This window comes from Battus philenor, unplaced genomic scaffold (genome assembly GCF_028537555.1).
Source record: "Battus philenor isolate CCGP_79_NKW_IND1 unplaced genomic scaffold, ilBatPhil1.0.hap1 SCAF_11, whole genome shotgun sequence".
In the NCBI taxonomy this organism is placed as follows: domain Eukaryota; kingdom Metazoa; phylum Arthropoda; class Insecta; order Lepidoptera; family Papilionidae; genus Battus; species Battus philenor.
The window spans coordinates 7,006,778-7,031,665 of NW_027181673.1; the positions used below are offsets into that span (position 1 = coordinate 7,006,778).

Below are 24,888 nucleotides of genomic sequence, written 5' to 3' on the forward strand. Positions count from 1 at the left end.
AATTATATCTGTATATATAGATAGTTTCACCAACATTTCTTATATTGCAATACATATAAAAACGAATTTTGCTTATTAATAAGGATCGTAGTATGACGACTATATGTTACTTTAATACAGGGTGGGTCAAATAAGCGTGCGAATTTCAATCTCTAATTACTAAACAACAATGTTACGTAACTTTTTCTTTTCACAACTGCATGATTTTGCAACTAGATGGCGCTACATCGCATAAATCCAATGAGCGGTTGCAAAATGTTTAGTGGAAAACTGATATCACGTTGAGAGGACATTCGTGGCCTACCCGTATATCACGACACTGAATTTTTGTCAAGTACCGCGTTTACGTTAATACACTAACGACTGCCCAACTCAAAAATTACATTCGCGTATAAATGTCCGCCATCCTAAGAGCAATGTTTAAAAAAATTGTCAATAACTTGCGGTATAGATTTAAAGAGTCGGTGCGTTTAGGTGGCACACACCTCAAAGATGTTATTTAAAAAAAATCACATATGTTTACTTTGTTATAAATAAAAATAATGTTTTCTAAGCTTTGTATTTTTTTATTATTAACACGAAATCCGCTATCTTAATGGCCCACCCGTATAACATTGAGGAGTAACCATGCATTAATAAATAACATCTAACATATATTCTGAATTACATTGTTACGCAGTATATACTGGTAACATATATCTTTTAAAATAAAATTCTTTTATACTTAAACATTTTAGGTAAGCTCTTATTGCACTTTCAAAAAACTTTATAAGCAAAATGTAAAGTATAATCTTAAATCAATAATAAAAAAATATTCCTGAATAGTATTCCAAATTTGTCATGGCTCTACATTGAACTACAGAAATAATATTTATTGTGTATAATATACTTTATAGTATAAAGTTTTTGATCGCCAAAGGCTGTAGGTGTTGTCGAATTTTAATAAATAAACTCCTTCGCCGGGATAAGTGTGTGAACCAGCGTATACCTGTAAATATAAAACAAAAATTTTACCTAAAATCATAGACTCCCATGAATAGGTAATTGTATTTCGTGGTATATTTATATTTCCATTCCAGCAATAAATATATTTGATATGTAATCAAATAGATTTACTGCAGGAATGTACTTTAACAACAATTTCGTTTAAATTCTCTTTAAATAAATTAAACGTATTCCCAAAACTCTAAAACGAAATATTCAAGTTTTTAATCAACAGTCACCAAGCTTCTTTAAATATTGTCTGCCTACATTTATATGTAAAGTCAAGCCAACATTTAAGTTCTTCACTATCGAAAGCAGATTAATTTTCGTGGACTTTTGTTTACAAATTGCGAAATCCCATTTTTCTTTATCACGCCAATATAGACCCTCGCAGTCTCCCGTGGACCTCCGAAAGTCCACCTGTATCACTTAGAAAACTAAGGAAATACTTCACTACTTTTACCTTTATTGTACAGTTAAACAGTAACAACCTCTTACGTTTTAACAAAAAGCCTAGACCTACCAGTGAGTGGACTGATTTATAATTAAATTGTGAATTGTTTTGTTTAATAACAATATTCATGGTTTTTGTATGTTCCATCTGTTAATGAACACAATTTTGATATAAAAATTCTTACGCACACTTTATGAAAAACTACAATGTATAAACATTAAATTTAAAATTGTTGACTTGCATTGCAATTACCATTTATCCTTATCGCATGGCACCGCAAATTTTTTGCTAGGGTTTTAGTGGTACCGTAATTTTCAAATATTTTTTTTATGTTATTGCCATTGCATGAGACAGCGCCACAAAGAACTAGGTTCAAACACCTTAGCTCATGGACTCATATGAAAGTCATAATTGCATATTGTTTACATTTAATTAAGTACATACACTTAAACCTGTCAAGCATAGTACTACAATTACTAAATTTATATTAACAAATACCGTTTGCTTGAACCTTCGGAACCTTGGTTCGAACTTTTACTTTTTTGGAAATAACAAATGTACGTTGTTTTTATTGTATGTTAATTTACCTCTGTGTGACAATCTCGGCGATATATCGGCACCACTAAACTCACAAGAGGTCTCGTATGACTGAGCGCCCGTCTGTCGCCCCCTATCTCTGGATCCGTTACATTTTCCTGGATCGTGAATTCTGCAAAAAAAATATTTTAAACAAAATGATAATAATCTCCCTTATACTAATTATGGTTAATTAAAAATCTGCATTTATTATAATTGTACTTAAATCCTAAGTGATAAAACAAGACTGCCACAATAAAGCAAAATGTTTATTGAATATATGCTATCTCTTCCCCACTTCGGGACCTTAACGGACGCCTACTCGACCTTCCTTACGAGAGAGATTACATAAAATACATTCTTAGCTGACCTGTACTCACCGAAAAATATATTGGTACTAACTTTCAAGTCCCCAAGCCTGGTAGTTCAAAAAATATTGTGATGAGTTGATTAGACCTAGTTGGAATCTCAGGTAGTTTATGTTTTTAATTAATTATTTATTCCAGAGCTTTTATCAAACCATCAGGAATCCTTCTATTATCCTTCTATTCTTATATATATATATATATATATATATATATATATAAATATATATATATATATATATAAATATATATATATATATATATATATATATATAAATATATATATATATATATATATATATATATATGTATGTATGTATGTATATACTGATTTTCAAAAAGTATTTTCTGTTAATATCTACATAGTTTGTATAAGTATTGAACGAAATCATATACAATTAAAGAAGGTTCAGAATTTTCTAACACGTGTATATATTATGAACATTTTCAGTGTTTAATAATTGGATGATGAAATAAACATTCTTTGAATAACCAAAGAAATAAAGAAATCCTTTCGACTGCAAATATTTAAAATAGTACCTTCATCACCATAACCATCATCGTCAACGTCTTCCTCTTCGTCGCTCTCTGATACGTGAACTGTGACTTCGCTCGTCGGCGATTTACTCCACTCGAAATAGAGGCCGAAACCTGAAAATACGAATCACGTTAAAAGTTAATTAGCTTATTAATACCATGTGTAATTGTATACTAGGTATCACGTATAGTGCTATCGAAACCGCTGTACCGCGCAAGCTAAGCGCGGCGAAACGGAAGGGAGGTATCGGCCGCTCCGTTCCGTCAGTCCGCCGTTAACGCACAGAGCGGCACTTCTATGCATATTCCCTTGGTCCCTATCTCGCCGACCCTTATGGCGGTAGGTTTTGTTAACACTAATAAATAGAGTTCGAATATTCAGATGCATATTTACCTAAACTTGAAGTGATGGGTTATAGATAGGTTTGTGGAAAGCTATACTCTGTTATATATAAATAAAGGAATATGAATTCGAGAGTACGATGGTTATTCTTACAAGCCTTGTATGAGCGAGTTGTACAAAAGTAATATAAAAAATGTTTAGTATATCAATCGGAGCATTCTCATTGTGTTTTTGTTCCCTCTTTCCTCTTTTAGCAACTCAGAAGCCGTCTCCATGTTTTAATAACGCACATTACATCTCTAAATTCATAATATATATGAATTAAGAGACACATGTTGATAATCGACTGTCAGTTTCAAAGAATCTCTTCTTAATGACTTTTGTTCTATGTTTATTTGTAGCAAATGAACCTAATCATGCATGGTTATTTTAAATAATGACTTGTCACTACAAACTAATAAAATAGTTTAACATTTCATAAAACTGGTAGAATATACTTGATTTTACCTAAATTGTCTTGCTACCTACTTGTACAAACTTATTAAAAATAATCTTAAAATTAAAAGATCTCAAAAGTTAAACTCAATTAAAAATATGGAATATTGATAATTACCAGATGTACCAGGTCTCATATATACATAAATTTTAACATTACCTACCTATATCATAGTTGTCAGTAGCAAATTCCCAGCAGAGACAGCGAGCGCGCCGGTGTGTGGGCACCCTTATAGTAACAGTTTCACCTTGTCCCACTGTGAGCCGTCCCCCTCCAGCACGTGCAGACTCCTTGAATTGTCCAATGTCCCCACGCGTCCACATACGTGCTTCTTCAACTGTGGGAAATCCATCTATAATAACAATAGAATTTTTTTCCAAAAATTATACAAAAAAATTCAACCATTTTACCATATTTACATAAATTTTTTTAAACCATACTACATACCGTTAAATCTATAATTTATGACTAATATAGTAACAAAAATAAACAGACAGTATAGCGATAAAATACTTAACCTTTCATGGTAGACAAAAAACTGTGCGCAAGGAATAACAAATTTAAATTAATATTTATTACATTTTACTGAATAACCATTTATTCATTAATTTCTATGGCATAAACAAATAATACATTAAAATAATGCAGATAAAAATAAATTTAATGTACATGTATTACTGTGAATACATATAAAATAAATGTTTTTGTGTACTTATAATGTAGTTTAAAGTATAATTTTTTTTCTGTTGAGCGAGCATATATTTAAGATACAGTTTTAATTAAATTTAAACGTACATATACATTTCAATACAATCTATTACAAATATAATAATACATACAAATACAATACATGCAAATGTATAGATATTTAGTATAGAAGAAAACACTTTTTTTTCTAGGATTTTGCGTAATTTTAATTTCTGAGCTATGAATCAATTTAGATCTATCCAAAGAGCTATATTAAAGCATTTGTGAGATATTTTTAACACTTTTTCAAATTTCTTTAGTAATAAAAAATATAAATTACATTGAATAGATTTATTTAATTTATATTTCCATAATTATCAGTAGAAGCTTGGAATAGTGAACTGATTTCATTTTATATTTAGTTTAATCTAAACTTTTCAAATTGTAACTTGTCTGTAAGTTTTCCTTGAACTTTGAATTTGGTTTACAAGAAATAATAAAGTACATCTTACCATCCTCTGATTCTTCTTCACCTTTTGATTCTTCATTGTATTCAGAGATAAGTGTTTTTTCTGGAGTTTGCATTGATCTAAAAAACATAAAATCAATCTTGAGCATTTTATAATTAGGGAATTCGTCGGTAATAATAATATTAATTCATGCAGAATAATAGACCACATGATCTATGAAGACTGAAAAAAAATATTATCTGTGAAGTAATTACCACAAGATATTAAACAGAAGCAATTAAACATGAAACAACTTTTTAGTTTAATGTATCTTCTTTCTCACTTTTACTTGTCATATATTCTAACAATGAAAGGCATGCATTGTTTTAATTAGAAAAGGTGACAAAACTAAAATTTTTGTTTATATAAATCATTCCTTATCTGAGGTGTCCCATACTTCGATAATTTGACACATTAATGAAAGGAATGATGCCCACTGATATATAAAAGTGAGAGTGTGTGTGAGTTTTTGTCTGTCCTGTATAAAATATTGACTCGCGAAAACATACAAGGGGAATTTTTTTTAAAAAAGGTAAATATTTGTAATTATAAAAAAAATATGGTTGTCTGCACATTTATTTACATTATAAAATTGTTATAATTTTTAAAAATTGATTTATAGTTTAATCCTATCACCCCCTTACGGCTTGACATTGATTTATGTAACAATAAATAAACACCTTTACTAGAAAGTAACAAAAAAAAATTATAGATAGAAAAGTAATGTAATTGCTTTTATAAACAAAGTACTTAGTTTCATTAATGGCCAATAAACTAGCAGTTCTTTCGAAAAATCGTTCTCGATAAGACGCGAATAATGTTTTTCTTCTACTTTATTTGTACAATGAAATAACTGCTACAACAAAATTAATTTAGATAAAAACTTGGTACAACCAAAATTTGGTATTTAATCTTACTTGTACATCCATAAGATCCCAAATAAAAAAGGAACAGGTAAGATTGGGGCACTATTGAACCCTTTAGGCTGGGTTCATTAGAATAGGCTTAAGGTATCCCCTGCCCGTCTTGAGAGGCAACTAAAAGAACATTGGGTCCTCGGGCGTTATGGATGGGAGCCTTGATTGTCCACTCAATGTGAATCGGGGAAGGGCAGCAACGCGAAGTTGTACACTGTGGTACAGCGAGGATGCCTGGGGAGGCTCAGCTTCCCCCTGGGATGTGTCTTGGCACAGTAATGAGGGGTACCTGTGAGTTTCATAGATCTGGCGGCTCTTTTAAAGGTATCAAGGGGGTTTTAGTGGGTAGGAATCCCACATAACCCTGTGCATTCCTTGATATTTGATTGCAGATAATGGAAATGGAATGGTTATTTTAAAATAAACTTCTATTTTAATAACTTACTTGTTATCATTTATTTCAACTACATGAGCCTGATTTAAGTTTGGATCTTCTACATCTTTTTCATTAATGTTTTCATTTTCTTTATCGCCATCATCCTTTGTTGTTAAATTTGAATTGGCTAATCTCTTATCAACAGCCAACTGTTGGATATATTGTTGATAATGTTGATCTTGCAGCTGTCGTATAAGCACTGCTTGCTGGTCAAAATTACCAGGGAACTGTTGCTGAGCATATTGGAGGAATTGGTCGTATGTTTGCGCATTTAACGCATCTTTTATCCTTTGCCTGGAATAAGCACTGACATTAATTATGTTATATTAGGTATTCTCATGTACCACATTCAAAATCCAGTTGGTTACGTAAACACCAGATTTCTACAATATTCCTATGGGGTCTGTTTCGACACAAGAAAATAGAAAGCAAAATGGAAGAGGTATTCTAAATCCTCCAAGTGTCCAATAAATCATCCTTACTTTGTGTAATACAAGTTAGTACATTGGGTACTTCACATATAAATATCAATTATATTCCCAAAACTCAATAAAAAATCTGAAGATTAAATCTATGACAAATTTTACTGAATATTTGATTGTTGTACATGAAATATGACAGTTTTTACCATAGATAAGCTTCTTAAAATATTATCTATCTATCAATGAATTCAAGCCAACATTTTAATTCTACAATAAAATTGCAAGTAAATTTTCTTAGACCCTCACAAATGATGAATCCCTTTTGTGGTATTCTAACGGTCTCACAACTACTTTGGGGAATAACAAAAATGTCTATTATCAGAGAGACTATTAGCTGTACTCATTCTTATGAAATTATGGAAGTGGCTTCTTAATCCTGGGATCATTAAAATTAAAATTTACAACTAATTGTATGTTAGGTATGAATACATTTAAAAAATTGCAGGTATTAATTATTTGCAAAACATAACAACCTTAAAAAATAATGTAAGAAAAGAAAACAGGTTTTGTGGTTTTTTATTTACTGTATACTTACACCTGTTGTTCCTCTGTTAGCTTTGTGCTTTGTTGTTTTTGTTTTTCCAGCATTATTCTATTTTGTAGCTCTGTGTGAGCCTTCTCTTCTTCTTGTTTCTTTAACCTTCAAAAATAAATTAATTATTTATAAGTCTTTCAGATTTTATAACTAGCTAATAATAAAAAATCTTTAAATAAGTCCTGTTTTTATTCAAAAAAACATGCATTTTGTAGCAAAGTAATTTTCTATATTATCAGTTTATTACATTAACAATGCAGTAAATCATTATTCCTAATCATCCATTGTGATGATCTTTGTGGGAGGCCTAGGTTTGCAGTTGATGTCTATCAGCAGACATGAATGAATTCTTCACAATCAAAAGTATCAACTTCAACTGGTCACTGTGAAGTTCTTTTTCTATTTAAATGATGTGAACTTGGTATAATTCCTTAGTTTAGAGAAACAAAAATAATGTTACATGAATTATACTTACTCTTGTAGTTTCTTTTCTTCTAAGTCTTTTTGAATTGCTTCTAAATAAGGTTTGAATAATGGGCACAACCTACAAAAAACATTATTGTAACTATCTGTAAAAAGTAAAGACTAAAGAATGTCCCAATAACTGTAAAATATATACAATTTTTTTTTTAACATCACATTAAACTATATTAATGCTACAAAAAACTACATATACTTATGCACTTTGTGCTTTTGTTTTAAAATTAGGTAAACCTTAAAACAATAATTTTATGCAAAGGTATAATTTTAAAATATCTAATAAAAACATTATCTGACAAAACAAATCTAACTTCAATATAAATAAAAAGTAATCTGCCAAATGCACTCAATAATAGTTAAAGCTAATTATGTAACCATTTTTATTTTCCATATTTTCTTTAAAACATAATGAATCTTATTGTGGACAAGTTATTAACAATTAATAAAAGAGTAGATACATCATTTCTTGTCCAATACAAACAACAGAGTAAATCAAAACAACTGTTAACTGTTAAACATATTTGGTGAATTAAAACAAAAACAAGCATTGGTATCCAACAAAAATAATTAAAAAAAGATTTACAATGGATATTTAATCACATAATTACTAAAGTCATGTAATAAATACATAAAGTGATCACTGTAAAATATATTTTTTTATTTATTTTTCTACTAAACTACAATACAATTTTCGATAACACCAAGGGGTTACCTAATTTTTAAATGAAAGGAAATGAATATAATGGAGTAAATCATCACAAAGAAGACAAACCTGTCCAAGGTATGAACAAATCCTGCCATAGCCTGAAACTGAGACATTTGCCCAAGTGCTTGCCATGCTGCTCTGCGGTCCCGGCCAATGACATCCAAGACTCCAAGAGGAGGGGCAGATGTCACATCTAATGGTCCATGAGCAGTTTGCTGTGTGTAAGCCACAAGCTTCAATTTATCCTCATAACTTAAATGCATAGCCTTGCCTTCTTTATCTGCAAAAAAACAATTATAAGTAAAACAACACAGCTGTAAAAAGAGACTAACCTTTTTTAAATTTATATATTATTTGTATTAATATTAACTAACAGGTGAAAGCCTTTGTTAGCTTTTGTTATGCTAACTGTTATACATTTTATATTGGAGTTATATATAGCATCTCAAAATTATGTTTGCAGTTATGATATACAAAGCTTCAGCAGATTTTAAGTGGCAAAAAAGGTAATTAGCCGAGATATCTTTATAGTGAATAATTAGGGGATGTCTCAGGAGCTCCCAGGATAAGCAAAGCTAAAGGATGGATGGAAGGAAGTGGTTAAATGAATAATACCAAAGAAATATAAAAACAAGAAAAATAATAAAATGTAAAATATCAAAATACATTTGTGTGTTAATAATTTGTGCATAAATTTATAACTTGGTTGAGGATATATAGTAAAAATGTTAATTTCTTGTAGGAATTAATATTTTTTTCCAAGAATATATCTTATCCATATTAATACCAAATGTTAATAAATGTCATTAACAATATTTTTAATAACAAAAGAAATGTGTTTATATAATCAATTAAAATGACATTAAACTGTTTGGGGAACAAGTAAAACAGATATTTCTGTATAAACAGTAAAAAATGAAATCAACCTCGATTTTACAAAATTATTTTAATGTTACTAATAATATTTAAAATGTAATACTTATTTAAAACATCAATTACTAGTAGTTTTTTTTTAATTTATATCGTAAAAATCTTACAGTATTACGGAATGTTAGAAACTATATAGATATAAAAAAATGGAAGAAAAAAGTATGAGGTTGCTTTTTTAAAAGACATTGAAACATTTATCTTTCTTGAACAATAAAATTAATAAAAAAAAACGTATCGTAATGAAAAAACCGTGTATTCTATAATTGTTTTATAGATTAGATATCGTTCATTATACAAAAATGAGCTTTATCTAAAAGCGGGAATATAATAGCAAACATATTTACACATCTAGCACTTAGTGAATAAAGATAAAAATGTACCTTTATAGAAAGAGAGTCCATGTTTGTAAACCTCTTTTAAAGGTAATCCCCATTTACGCTCTTCGCTTTCTAGAATTCCTTGATCAGTTTCAAGAGGAACCTTTTCAGGATTAACTTTTAACGTATTTTCTAATTTATTTGGCATTTTTAAACTGATTAAAATTTTTTCGAATAAATGTCTGCGGCAATGTTTTCTTGTTTGACAAATCAATTTAATGTTGCTAACTAATCATTGTTATATTGTCTTATGTGTAATAAAATAATTTAAATATTTCTAAATAGACAAAAAAATATATTTATTTTCCAAATTAATACAAATTGACAAAATTCAATTAAATTTATAATATTAAATACATCATTCTATTTTACAGTCAATATAAGCTTAGATTGCCATAATTCATTTCTGTAATATATTAATTTAATTTAGTTTACTTAAAAGTAATTTTAATAAAAATAATATTAAAAACGGATAAAAGCACCAAACCTGAATATCTGTATCTAAATTGTAAAAATCTGGAACAACATAAAAGGGATATAAAGCTCAAAAATTTATAAGTTCTACGCTTAATACAATTTAGGTAAATTAGCGATTTTTGTCTTAATGCTTATATCACACAACTCCATTTGTTAATTAAGATTTTATAAGGAGTAGTAAAATTTGCTGTTTTAAAAATATCATTTATTGTTTCTTATGTTAGGATCATTTCTAGTAGTTATTAATAAATTTAAAAGACAGGCTCTTTTTAGAATAAAATGTTATTTTGTCGTTAGACTAGTTGGTGTGTCTTATTTATTGCAGATACCATCACTTACAATTATTGCAATCAGGAAATTAATTAAAAGCGTTAAAAGCGGGTACTAAAAAAATAAGGAAATTAATTTTGAAACGACATAACTTGGTGTGCTATAATTGCGCAACCAACGTCAAAAGTATTATTTTGCTACTTTTTTTAAAAATTACTTTGATAATTGAAAGCTTCTCTTTCGAATATTATCGATATACAGTTTTACTTACGATTGCAGTTTAATCTTTGACAAATCTCTTCTAAGTAAATATACGTCAAATACGACATTTGTTAATTATTTTCCTTGCGTCAATCTTTTTTCCTTAACCATAACTAATTTTCAATTTTAATAATTCGATTATCTAGTGAATATAAAAGTGAAAGTAAATAAACAAAATTAAACATTATTTGAAAAATGAATAATAATAAATGCGACTGTAAAAGACATTCATTGTTATTCTTGAAAATTCATATATCATTCGCTTTGTTTTTCACACTGTTTAATATATTTTGATTGACTAGTGTAACCATGGAAGTCAATCCTTTGAACATATTTTTTGTTAAGTCGGATAGCAAAGGAGATAGACTTTTGTTCCGATATCCTTATACGTCAGAAAATAAAGATGAAAGTACGGAGAAGAAATACGGTCGTCACAATCCATACGCCACTAACTGCACTGAAGATCTGTTACAAAATCCACAATCGCAAACTTCTAATATATGCCACGGTATGGTACTCTTCAATTAAAATAAAAAGACCACTTAGCAAAATTACTTATTATATTGTATTATGGGATTGTTTGCATAACAATGTTTTTGATAATCTAAGTTGACCTCTATTACGAAAAAAAATTGACTTATATTTTTTAATATATCGTGTATTATTTTTTTTAAAAGGGTATCAGGTGATTTAAAATATTTTTGTATTGTAGGTCAATTGAGTGGATTTACAGATGAAATGCTATCAACCTTATTTGCTGTAAAAGCTGAACTATGTAATAGAAAATTTGAACTGAAGGTGAATGATGTGAGATTTGTTGGCCATCCCACACTTCTGCCTTATAGAACAAACAAGGATGACACCGCTGCCATGATTCTTATAAATATTGTATTTGCATTGCAAGCATCGGCCAGTCATTCTATTGGTAAGAATATTTTTTTGTCATTTTTAACAGTGTATTTTAATTTTGACCAAGAATGTCTTCTCTTGTCAGTGGGCTAATTTCTACAATTAAGCAACTTTGTGCACATTTTGTGTTGGATCCCATTTATACATATATTATATATATGTTGTTTATGAATTCTGTCATTTTATGTCACATGCAAAATTGCAAAGGCACTCTGATGAACCCAGGTAGCTGGCCAAACATGATTCTAGAACATCTAAACACTTGTACATAAGCATCAGTCTTAATCAAGTGTTCATTAAAAAAAAATATTTCACACCAATTAACCATATTATTAACATACATAACTTTAACAGTAATAAAGCTGTTGTAACAGTATGAAATAAATACTCTTTTAAAAAAATACAAAGTCCTTTCACATTAAGAATGCTATAAAAATCATGTCTGTTTGCCTAGTCACACTAATAATGTATTCCAATAATCAATCAATGCATTCCAAATTAGTGACTCTGATCTAAAGTATAACAAACTGAAAGATTGACTGGTTACCATCCACACAAAACGCTTGATGATTAAAACTTATTTTTTTGGTTTAAAATAGAAAATATGTAATGTTTAATAATTGTTGATCACATTTATTCATACTTGATAATATTAAGACATGTATACATTAATGATTTATACAACTTCAGTTAAAAAAAACTTTTAGCCTTTTTTTTTTTTTTTTTTTTTTAAAATGACCCCCGCTATTGGGGGCCTCTCGTTCCCCTATCTTGAGTGGGACAGGGACTTAATCTTTTAATATAATTTTTTCACAGAATTTTTATTGTCTTTCTCTTCTATCGTTCTTCACATAATCTTTCAGTCTTGTCTATCTTTCATGTTACATTTCGTCTTTCTTTCTCATTCGCTCTATTCTTCTGACATTCTTCCCTTTTTTCTCCTTTTTACATTTATAATTTTAATTTCATTTAACATTGTTTAACATTGATCTTATACTATTATTTTACATTTTTGTTCTTCTAGCTTTTTATTTTGTTTTATATTTTTTATACAATGTTTGTTTTGTTTCTGTCGATGGCTTTTTTTGCGATTTCTCGACATAGGGATAAAAATGTCTTTTTATTTTCGCCACTGATCAGGGAGGGTATTGTCTCCTCCCTGACTTGAATTCCAGACCGGCACTCGAAGCCGAACCGGAGTCCCCTGAATGCGGGACACCGGGCCACAAGGTGGATCACGGTCTGGTCCACGCCCGGTTCACAGAAGCACGAGGGGTCCTCCTTGAGCTTAAACCTATGAAGGTACTCAGAGAACCCCCCGTGCCCCGTGAAGAGCTGGGCCGAGACCGCGTCCACCTCGATGCTGCGGAGCACGCGGTAGGCTGAGACGGCGTCCGGGAAAAACATCCTCGTTACCGAAGCCGTCGTTCCTTCCACATACCTCCTGTTCCATTCGTCGAGCGACTCCAGTCTCAGTTGCCGCTTGACGAATGAAACAGGGCATCTCTCGTACTCTGGTCGTCTTTTACTCTTCAGGGCCGCTTCCTTGGCCAGCTGGTCCGCCCTCTCGTTCCCCTCCATCCCCGCGTGCGCTTTCACCCAGAACAACCTTACATCCTTCCCTTTTTCTCTCGCTTTCATTACATTCTCCTTCACTCTTAACGCTAAGGGATGGAGGGTGTCCGATCTTGCGACAGTTTCGAGAGCGGACCGCGAGTCGCTCAGTACGGCGCAGACTTGCGCCGACTCGCCGGCCGCGTACCCTGTTGCCTCAGCTAGAGCCAGCAGCTCTGCCTGGTATACGGTGCAGAAGTTGCCCAACTTGAGTTTCTTTGTGTATGACTCTACGGCGCCCCGCTTGACGCAGAACGCCGCACCCACCTTATCCTCTATGCGGCTGCCGTCGGTATAAATTACCAGATCGGCAGCCGCGGTGGCAAGTCGGACTTCCTCCGCACTTTCCCCCAGACAGGAGAACTCCACACCAACTTGACCAGACGGGTGTGGTAGTCTCAGGTAGCTGACCGGTACCTCCAGGTCTCGGTCCTTTACCACCTGGTGCCTTAGAGACACATGAGTCTTAAGCTTTTAGCAATTGTAGGTTTAGATATTTAATTTAATGTCTTAAATGTTTAAGTGATCATAAAAAAGAACGGTAAAATTTGTGTACTTTAAATAAAGATAATTTTATACCAAATTACTTGCTTGGAGTGTTTTACAGCACTCTTTGATGTGAGTATGAGCATATTAAATAACAAAAAAATAAATCAAATCATGATGTAACCTATTGAAAGTATCTTTATTTACAGTGAAGTGCTATTATGATTTAAGTAAAAGACTGGGCAAGGCCTTGCGACATGAAGAAAAGCGATGTTCTTATTTAACTGAAGAAATGAAAATAATGGTATGATTTTTAATTTTATATTATTATAAATTTCATAGTATATTATATAGGAATATGATGATAATAAGAATCACCTTTATTTCAACAGAATTACAATGTTAACATATTGAATAATTATACATTTTGTCAGCTAATTGCTGCTATCACTTTCAACTTCTGTGTGCCACATTCTGGCAAAGGTCTCCATCAACTGTTACCATATTAGTCTGTCCCCTGTTGTTGTTATTGTCCAGGTTCCCAGGCTACCTTTTTTGTAGTGAACCCACCACTCGTTAAGCCTACCACACTTTCTTTTTATGTCCTTCAGGTACTGATGCATAAAGATCTACTTCTCTCTGCCATGAATAATGGAATGATTTATATTAAAAAAAGAAAAAAGGATTTTTAATTTCATTTGTAGGGGTAGTAGTTATTTGTTGTAATTATCGAAATATATTCTGACAAACATCTTAGCTGTTCACTACTAAATATCAAATGAAATAAACTTGACGAGATTTACTGTTCTGGACTTCAGTTTTGTTGCATTGAAATCATTGTACTAAACAGTTATATATTATACAATATCTTTGTAAGAAAATCCAAAAATCTGATAATAGCTAATAATCAAACCTAAATTTGCTAGAGAGGGCATCTCTAAATTAAAATGTTAAAAAGTTTTTGGTGTGGAATAGTTTCTCCAGAATAAGCCTAATCAATTGCCGGTCACTAAAATACTTAGATTCTTTTTTAAATAATAAATGTCTTAAAATGCCAGTTGGCAGCTCATGATGAAGTTTCGGCTCTGGACAGTGAAACCAATTCTGGTGAAAATGATGAGGAAGAAGAAAACTTAAGGCACTCTGTCAGTTCCACAACCTATAGTACCGAGAATAATGGAGATCTAACACCTAAATCTGCATTTCACCTTATATTGCAAAGAAGCTCTTTGGCTAGATCCATGAAAGCTGTATTTGAAGGTCTCAGTTCAACAGGTACTAATTTTTTATTACATTATAATGCTATAAAGTTTCAATTATTAATGGTGTAGTCCTTCCTATGTATTGTGGTGTAAATACTTTAATGCTGAATATTTGATCTCTGCTTATGATATATTGCCATGAAAAATATTGAAGTGATAAGAGAAAAAATATTGGATGGTTGGTTATAGGTGTAAAAGTATTAAGATATTTAGAGACTAATGTATAGCTCTAATATAAAAAATATATTAATGCGACATTTTCCAGAGTGTTCATTTCATACAGGGTGATTGCAAATAGGTGTAAAAGCTTTAAAGCTTCTTGAAATGAGCTATTTATTCACCCCTTTTAAGCTTTCACACCTATAACCAATCATCCTACATAAACTTTCACAGTTTTAAATGAACTTGGTTTACTGTACATTTATATTTTTGTTTCAGGAATTGTGCAAGTCCGTATAAACAAGTGGGTGCTCCTATCATTTTGCTTACCTCACAAAGCTCATCAGTTTCACAATAGAGGATTAATTGTTGAACCTGAATGTATAGACAAATGTTTGCAGAAACTCAGACCCTATCATGGAATTCTACTCCTGGTATGTAATATATTTTTTTCTCTACCAAATATACAGCAATTATTTATACTACAGCTGAAATTGTGTATTGATACTCAGTGTTTCCTATACGATTTTGTTGACAATTTTGGTGACAAATGAACATCATCGTCATATCAACCGATAGACGCCCGCTGCAAGGCGTGTGCCTCCTCCAGATCGTCAAGACCGGTCTTGCGGTGCCCGCATCCAGCGACTACCCGCGACCTTCATTATGTCATCGGTACACTTTTGAGGGGCCTGCCCATACCGACTCAAGGTCACCAATATAAAACCTTTTGGCCCTATTTTAAATTGTCTACTTGACTGAATTCCATACCATACATATGTAGTGTCCATTTTATGTGTTGTCCATTTTTTATCTTATTTTTAATTTTTACATTATTTTCAAATTGCACATTGATGCTCAATGAATTTGTTACCTTTATGTTCGAGTAAATTATAGCAAATCTTAGCAGAGGTAATGTAATAAAATATAATAATTTCAGGTTGATCCGAATTATTTATTAGCTTCAATTCCACTTGACGGAAGCCCTGCTTTATTACGACTGATCAAACTGTACAGTCCTCTAAAGAGTCTTCAAACACTTGCGATTGAAGCAGATTTGTCTTTCACGCAGGTAAGCTTGTAAATTATATGTAGGAACAAGGGATAGTAACCCCAGTGACGTTTTAAAAAAGCGTGTACTCATTAGTGCTGACGTCAAGATTGTCGTTTTCTGGAATTGGATTGTCATGTTGAATCTTCTTAAGATACATTAAATCTTATTTAGGATTTTAGTCTTATTTTTTTGTATAAGGCTGGCATACCTGAATGTATATATGTAGTTTTCGAGCCTACGTGTACTATTTTTATTGACTACCCAAGCGTACGGCTATGCTGAGAGTCAATTGACTATCCATACGCTTTGCTAATTACAGACACAATTGACTACCTGTATGTTTTGCTATGCTGAGAGTCGGTTGACTATCCGTACGCTTTGTTGCTCTGCGAGTCAATTGACTATCCGTACGCTTTGCCACGCTGTAAAATTGATTGACTATCCATACGCTTTGCTACGCTGAGAGTCTGTGGATTATTCCTTCGCTTCGCTATGCTGAGAGTCGGTTGACTATTCGTATGGTTTGCTGCGCTGAGAGTCAATAGACTTAGCGTACGAGCCGTTGCACCGACGATGTTAATACTAATACCTCACTTAATGGTATATGCTAATCTGAAATTTGACTATATAATTACAATAATCATTTTGACTATCTCCATTAAGATTAAAAGAAGATTGTGAACATTTAAATAATACATAAGAAATTGAATATTATTAAAATTTAATTTATTTTATTTTTAATTGAATATTGTAAGTCTCACTTGTTTAAGTCAACCATATAAAAGTATAAATGATTATGCTTAAATTTGTGACACACTTATGAAATTAGTTTAAAACCAATATTTTACAGTACTTTATTTTTGTATTGTGCTTTATGTTCTTATGTAAAATATGCAAATTAATTTACTATATCTTTGCCTTTCCTATAAGTAAACAAAAATAAAACTACATTCTTTTAAAAAATAATTAAAAACCGATTCTAACTCATTTGATGTTGGTTATTTTAATTATTATAATCAATTATCAAAATTTGTGTTGGGAACATCCTTTCTCAAAAACATAAAAATTGGGTATATAGATGTGTGTTTTATTGACTAAAAAAACTTTTGTGATACTTAACTATTTCAAGATTGATGTTTTATTTGATGAGAGAACAAATGAAATCATTTTGATAAGAGGTTAGCTATATTAAATGTTAGATTGTAGAGTAATATTTTTACTTTAATAAGAAGAATTATCAGTTGCATGGCAAGCTAAAAGTTATAACAGTGCGCTTTATTTGCGTTTGGAGATAGGCTCGTGCCTCTGCGGCGCCTGATTCAGTATAATATTATGCGCCTATCACTATAATAATTTAAAAGACGCAGTAGTTGATGTAATCATTAAGCTATGACTAATCATCTTATCGCGTAGCCCGTACGCAATGTAACCAGTGTGACGTCATTATTCACAAACAAACGATTTACTATCATTTTATTTCAGAGATTGGTTATTCTGATGCAAATGTACGAATTGATTTGTATTTGAACTTGTAGCACTGGCTTATTATAGAAAGTGTTTTTATATTTAAAAGTCGAAATGTAGGCTTATAGGAAGTAAAACCACCGGGATTTCGAGATTGATAAGCTCAATGTTCGAATCGACTTCAATGTATATTTAATTATTTTTGGATTTATGTAAAATCAAAGTGTAGGCTAAGTATGGAAAGCGTTTTTGTATCTAAAAATATTCGATATTATTATTAAGATCGTGAATGTAGATTAAATTTATTTAGTATTTACCTAAAGTTTTTGTATCTAAAAATCTTGGGATTTCGGGATGAGGGATTCGGCTCATGGGGTGCTGCTTACGGGTCCTGTTATAATATTAAATTTTCTGACGACTAGACTTTCTAGAAATATTCATTTCGTTGATCTTGATTTACACCGTGATCTGGACTTTGATTTTGATTAAAACGACCACCTAATGCCCGACGTGTTCTTCTTTCATTCACGAGATGAAGACGCAGCCTCCATAGTTTCTTATAGCAAAAATTAAAAATTATATTCACTACGCGACTACGTTGAAGTGTCAGCCCAGTGATAGAAGACTGAGACTTGCGGTCGTAAGTCGCGGGTTGGATTCCCGGGATAGAATCTCATATAATTCATATTTTGTGCAATAATTATATAGGGCACCGCCTTACAAGCGTGGCGATTATGGTATATCCTCCTGTAGAAATATTTGGAAGAGACCTATGCCTTGCAGTAGGCGGGCTGTAATGACTAAGACGATTGGACTACTACCTGACTACCGACGTTTAGTTTTATTTGCAGCATATATATGACCACGACCAGGACTGAGGTCTTGCATTGATATCTGGAGTTCATTTTGTATAGTTAGTACATCAATGATTAACAAGTTTGAACAAATATTCTTTGAAATGAAATGACAGATGTCCAATATCTCAGTACTACAGTTAACCGTGTGTTTACTTAATTATAGCTTTTTGTTTATATTTTTCTTAGGTATCACAGCTAACAGGGCATCTGGTATACTGGGCGAAGGCTACCGTCATCTACCCTCTATGCGAGGGCAATGTGTACGTGGTCGCACCCGGCGCCAACGTTCATATACACTCTCCCTTGCTAGATGAGTTCGCTAAAGAATTTCCTGGCCTGTGTTTATTACAAGTAAGAAATATATTCATTTTTTGTCACTTTAGATGATTTATATTAGCCAGGCAATATCAACCAGCCAAGTCGACGTTCGGTCCTCTTTGGTGCCCTTGTGTCGGAATGCTAAGCGTGTATTATCGACGAAAGACTGCCCAAGCCGAGGTCCCGTCTTGGGGGCCCTTGTGCTTAGTCACTCCATTGATCGCATTCACTGAAGCGATCTAAGAGCTCGGCAGTCTCCCAGTCCGGTATAATAGTAATATGTAGTGGCCTGAGCCTAGGCTAGGCTAGGCGCTAGGTGCACTCTGCGCCCTGCCACCTCTTATCCGCAGAATTTGCAAATGCCATTTGGGCAGCAGTGAAAATCCCAACAAAAAAAACCTCAATTCCAACGTTGATTTTCGTTTAAAAATCTATTACAAACATGTATATAGGTAGTTGAAAATTTTTATTCGGTTATTTTTAATTTATATTATAACAGTAGTTAGTCAATAATCACTTAAGCCTTATTATGTCTACTATGCGGGACATTGGCCTTTTTCAAACTCTTTCAATTCGATCGGTTGAAAGCTCCGATCTGTCCACCTTGCAGACGTACTAGGTTCAGTTTTTCGGTACTTAAATAATAATATATTTTAATTTTGTGCCTGTGCAGATGCTTAGCGAATTCTCTCTTCCTGCTCCGTTATGGTACGTAGCGCGAGGAGTGGGGGGAGCTGGAGGAGGCTGTGGCGGTGGTGCGAGACTAGCGCGCGTCGTAGCCTGGCTTCTACGCCGTAGACTCTTGCTACAGCTACACACCTATGTGCAGTTTAATTCACCACATTGGGGGAGAGATCCTGGTAAGCTAAATAATTGGTATCCATACACAGTACTTGAATAAAAAGTTCTATTTTCAGATGTTCACGATAATTATATGACCACAGAACTGATTTAATGTAGCATTTTAAGTCCTTAACTATATGGAGTTTATAATCCGTCTAAAACCAATTTCTTTCTATTATATAGTTTTAATTTAACACACTGAAAAAACTGTTTATATTAATGAAATCGATTTAATATTAATGCCTTATACAGGCTGGTTGGTTATAAATGCAAATTCTTTGAATGGATGAATGAATAGCTCATTTTTCAGCACAAAGCTTTAAAGATTTTAGACCGATTTCCAATCTGTATAAAGTGATCACCCTGAGTTATTTTTTTTAAGTTATTTATTTTCTCTACTGAATTGCGAAACATTAGTTTATTTTAATATGCAGTAATTGGAATTTTGAAAAGGCTTTTTCTTGTTATATTGTCATTACGTTACTTATTGTTTTTGTAACCATTGATTTATGAAGTGCGTGTTTACCTCTTCAAAGTTTTTACACCTGTAACCGATCACCTTGTATATTATGACGGTGATTTAATAGTTTAATTTTGGTTAATTGTAAATTTATAAATATTATATTATTATTTGATGTATATTGTAGCCAGCAGGGGTAGAATATTGCAAAACTTTATATAAACCTATATCGGTAACATTATTGTAACCTGTAGGCAGCAAATAAATGGTTTATAATCCAAAAATGTATATGAGCAAATTTTTATTTTTCAGATGGTAAAGAGTATTATTGTGAAAAACACGACATTTATAACCAATCATGCAGCGTCTCATTCTCGTCGCTAAATCAAATGCAACTCAATGTCCCGGAGCCTGTTGAGCCTCGAGACAGCACTAATACTTTTCCAGACTCTGATGAAGATTATCCGACTGAAAATAATCTAAATCAAACCGATTTCTCTCATACTAAACCTATTGTCATTGAGTCTGAACATCCGAGATACGAGAAATTACGAGAGGTTGATTCAGCGAACCATTCGTATGATGACGGCATTGATGTCGTAGATGGACCTAAGCCTAATGGGCTGTCTGCAAATAAATACGATCAAAACAATCAAAAGAAACATGGCAATTCAGTCGACAGCGGTATATCTAACAATATGAACGGTAGCAATGGAGTTAGTGAGAAATTACTTGTCAACGGGCATTCAGAAGTTATTAACAGCGGCAATGATGGATCAGAAAAGAGTTTAACTATGTTGACAACTCGTTTATCTGACGCTTCATTAAAAGAGACTGATGCATCTAATAAGGATATAAACAGCGATGATGATAGAATCGAAGGTGATGACACTTCGCCGAGATTGAAGAATGAAAATGGATTATCTAACAGTACAGATAAGAAAGGTGTTTCTCTCAATTTAAAATTGCAAAATGAAATGAGGTTAGTACTTTAAAACAAATTTTATATTACATTAAAAAAATTAGTTCTCAAAGTGGTCATGTGGATCTCGCAAGGTGCAATGGCAGATAATAAGAAGCTCTGAAACTGTTGCATTAAGTGAAAATGCTAATGCAACCATAGAAGTAAACAGTTCTACTAAAAGTGATACCAGTATTGACATAAGTAAAAATGTTTCTTTAATTAATGTCAACACTTGTAATGAAAATGTGAGTTGAAAAATTCTTCCACTCGTGAAGCTCATCAAAACCAATTTGAAAGTCCAAGTCAAAACAGCTTTATTACATGAAGCCATGACAATAATTTATAATCATCAGTTTAAAATTAAATTTGCGTATTTGTAAGGAGCCACCTCTTTAGAAAAACTAACAACATACACCAATACCTCACTTTGCGTCGTGGTCACGTTCCAAAAAAGCACGACGCAAAGTGAATTAAGATTTTCAATCGCAAACTTTGTAAAGATCGAAGATAGGTTCCAGGGTTACAAAAATATCACTTAATTGTATTCTCTGCGCAATTTGATTTTCAAATGAAATAGGGACGTAAAAAATTTGGAGATTGGGACCCAAAACAAATCGACCTTGAAAATCTAACGACGCACAATGAAATTAAGTACTTATTAAGCAGCGACGTAACTTCGAAAAAACGTAAAACGAAACTACGCAAAGCGAGGTATTGGTGTACTAAAATTTTCTTCAAGAATCTCAAGCAAAGAAAAGAAAGAAAATCGAAAAGACTAGCGTCTTTTCAGCCCATAGACGCCCACTGCAAGGCTTAGTTCTTCCCCAAAGATATTTATGGGGCATATACCACAGTTGCTTCGCTTGGCAAGACAATGCACCACATGTTTGCCTGTGAGAATTAGTTTGTGAGCAGTGGCGATCCTTTATAATTATTGCACAAAGTGTGAATTATATAAGACGGGATATCTCGGGAATCGAACCAGCGACCTACGAAGTCGCAAGTCTCATTCGTCTTTGGGCTACTACTGATCAGAAGAATATAATGAATTGTTAAGTAGATCGGAAAGTTTTATATATACTGCCTAGCACTTGTCGCACCTACTGCTACCCTAGATGCTAGATGTTGCAAGGTGTTGGAACTATCAAAATTTCTGGCTAATGAGGAAACATCATGTAATTATTATCCAATTTAAAATATAAAAAACTAATTTTATTCTATAACGTAAAATTACATGAACGTTATGGGTGTCTGGCAAGCTTGGCGAATGTCAGCAAGCGACGTGATTTTTAATAATATTGTGGAGGTTGAACTTATATTAGGTATTTTACACGATACCGTTTACTTGGTAAAGCTATGGGTTACCTAACTTTCGTAAGGAATTCGTTCTGTTTATCTGTGTTGGTAGCATGTGCCGTAAAATTTTCAACTTTTTAAAAAAAAAATTCGAAGGTCTGTGGGGTTCACAGACTCTCACGCTGTCTATAATTAGTTATATATATATATATATATATATATATATATATATATAATTATCGTTTTAAATTGTGTTTAAGAAAAAACTGCCGATTTTCGCCCGGCTCCTTTCAGCAGGTCTGCATTCCAAGCCGGTATCTTATGTTAAAATAGTTGACAAATCAAAACTGCGTGTAAATGCCTACATGAAAAAAGATATTTTCAATTTAAAATAACGCGGACAGTTTCCAACCGCCAACGGTGTGCAGCGCGGCGGGCGCTTGCGAAGCGGAGGCCTGGCGCACTGGATGCGCAGGATGCTCTGGATGCGCGGATAGCGCTTCGCCCCTGCACGCCTTTACCGCGGCCGAGCGCGCCGTAATTACCGCGCTTCCAGCAGCCGCACACCCGGACGACCTAATGTTGCTAGCAAGACTTCATAAAAAAGGTTACAACTTCAACTTTCCCATTTTATCCTCATAATTTCAGCCATAGTATAGCCACTGCTGGACATAGACCCCCCTCCCCCTCATTGACTGCGGAAGACGCTGAATTCAGGGCGCTTCCACCCAGTTCTATTCATCTTCTCTTTATAGTCCTAAATCTAAGGAGGGGGGGGGCATGTCCAGCAGTTGACCTTCCTACGGCTGAAATTATGATATAATGATGATGACAGCCATCAAATCAACAAGCAAGCAATGAAATCGTAAGCATCAATTAAGTGCATTAACTTAGTAATAACCATTCAAACTTCTCTCAAAAGTACTCAAGTCGTATTTGGATGTAAATGGTGAAGCATGAATTTTCATTAAAGGCTTTTTCTGTTTCAATTAACAGGATATTTTCGCGGTGAACAACACTTGGAAGAAATAATGTTCATGGAAAATGTGACACGTTCGCAGCTAATGCAGCTACTCGACAAATTCAAAGACGTTCTCATCACTTTTGAGACGGAAGATCCCGCTGTTGCTATGTTATATCCTTACCAGTAACAGTGTTGCCATATACACTTTCATTAAATTTAAGACACAAGATTTAAAATTAAAAATGTTATTTAATATCTGATTCCTACACTAATTTATAATCTCTGTTTGCCATTACTACAAGCACATAGTAATCGCATATCTGAACCTAGAATTTAGATTTTCATAAAAAAAAAACAATTATTTTATTTAGTCCAATTTTTTTCATTACAAACATTCGAAATTTTTTCAAGTTTTATTAAAATTGTACTCGCAATATTCAGTATTACTGTTTCATAAAGTATAAAATGTAAATGTTACACAGCCATACTAAATATAGCCGTAAAACCTGCACGCTATGTAGATATATGTTATTAATATATTATCTGTTGCCACTTAAATAAAAAAATTTTTTTTTAAAGTGATATAGTTCGAATTTAAATTCTTTGTTAGTTTGATCTATTATACATGATGTAAAAATATAAAATATATTTGAGATCATCTGTATTCTGTGGTTTTAGCCAGTAAGCAACAGGCTTAGCTCCCAAAGAAAAATGTCTTTCCAAATGTTAGAATTAATAGTTAAGCCTTTCTCCATTGGACAACTTCTGTACCTTGCTACTGTGGATGCAATATATTTATTAATTTTGTATATTGTTGTTTCATTCTATTTCATCCTTTTTGAGTGCTGCTATTTTAATTATGTCCATTACTTCGGATTTTATGCAGTTTCTAGAAAATTCAACTGGAATATGAAATATCACCTCAAAATGATTCTGCATCATTGATGTAATTGGACACTTTTCAATGTCTCATTTTTCAGTATCTAGTTTGCATCTCAGGTTAATTAGTCAATATAAGGCTGTAGGAGCGTAAAAAATTGAGAAGGGATTGACGCTTCCCTTTGATAATGTTTGGCTATGCACTAAACACAATAACAAAGCATATATATTCGACGTGCACAAATAACACTTATTTTTCATCAGGATCAAATGTAGGTAAATGTATATTACCGTCGAAAACAATTTGCTATCACCTGAATTAGAGCGAAAAAGACCTAGCTTAAGAATTCCTTGTAGAATACCGCATTTACATCTCGCAGGTCTTTATGAAAGTACGAATTACATCCCACGTTTGTTGTATCATTATAGTATTCTTTATTAATGTCAATCCTACCGCGTTTTTATACGTTTACGGATAACTAGGGCCTGCTGTCGACACTGGCCGAAACTACAGAGTTCCGACATGCATATCACTTT

General features: G+C 32.6%; 2 protein-coding genes across 3 annotated transcripts; one reads left to right on the forward strand and one right to left on the reverse strand.

Moving 5' to 3' along the window:
- Positions 1-335: 335 nt before the first annotated feature.
- Positions 336-10,005, reverse strand: LOC137929292 (Golgi resident protein GCP60). 2 transcript variants are annotated; one of them, XM_068772172.1, is made up of 10 exons: positions 9,818-10,005; positions 8,574-8,787; positions 7,797-7,865; positions 7,322-7,426; positions 6,314-6,598; positions 4,955-5,031; positions 3,919-4,092; positions 2,920-3,030; positions 2,026-2,147; positions 336-988 (listed from the first exon to the last, which is right to left on the reverse strand). In XM_068772172.1, the coding sequence occupies exons 1-10, from the start codon at positions 9,960-9,962 to the stop codon at positions 872-874; spliced, it is 1,419 nt and encodes a 472-aa protein (XP_068628273.1). In that variant the 5' UTR covers positions 9,963-10,005; the 3' UTR covers positions 336-871. The 2 variants fall into 2 exon arrangements, with proteins under 2 accessions (XP_068628273.1, XP_068628264.1); XM_068772163.1 differs by having other exon boundaries at positions 3,919-4,107.
- A 917-nt stretch (positions 10,006-10,922) lies between these two features.
- Positions 10,923-24,281, forward strand: Nprl3 (GATOR complex protein Nprl3). The gene is made up of 11 exons (XM_068773191.1): positions 10,923-11,330; positions 11,535-11,747; positions 14,041-14,135; positions 14,890-15,106; positions 15,532-15,686; positions 16,193-16,324; positions 18,814-18,978; positions 19,619-19,805; positions 20,561-21,230; positions 22,913-23,115; positions 23,505-24,281. The coding sequence occupies exons 1-11, from the start codon at positions 11,132-11,134 to the stop codon at positions 23,657-23,659; spliced, it is 2,391 nt and encodes a 796-aa protein (XP_068629292.1). The 5' UTR covers positions 10,923-11,131; the 3' UTR covers positions 23,660-24,281.
- Positions 24,282-24,888: the final 607 nt, after the last annotated feature.

Coding starts and splice junctions, on each gene's coding strand:
- LOC137929292 (XM_068772163.1), bottom strand. CDS start 9,962: ATGCCAAATAAATTAGAAAATACGTTAAAAGTTAATCCTGAAAAGGTT. Junction 2,148..2,919: donor TGATGGTTATGGTGATGAAG/GTACTATTTTAA, acceptor TTTTTTTTGCAG/AATTCACGATCCAGGAAAAT. Junction 989..2,025: donor GCCGAGATTGTCACACAGAG/GTAAATTAACAT, acceptor TTATATTTACAG/GTATACGCTGGTTCACACAC.
- Nprl3 (XM_068773191.1), top strand. CDS start 11,132: ATGGAAGTCAATCCTTTGAACATATTTTTTGTTAAGTCGGATAGCAAA. Junction 14,136..14,889: donor CTGAAGAAATGAAAATAATG/GTATGATTTTTA, acceptor TTAAAATGCCAG/TTGGCAGCTCATGATGAAGT. Junction 15,687..16,192: donor ATCATGGAATTCTACTCCTG/GTATGTAATATA, acceptor TAATAATTTCAG/GTTGATCCGAATTATTTATT.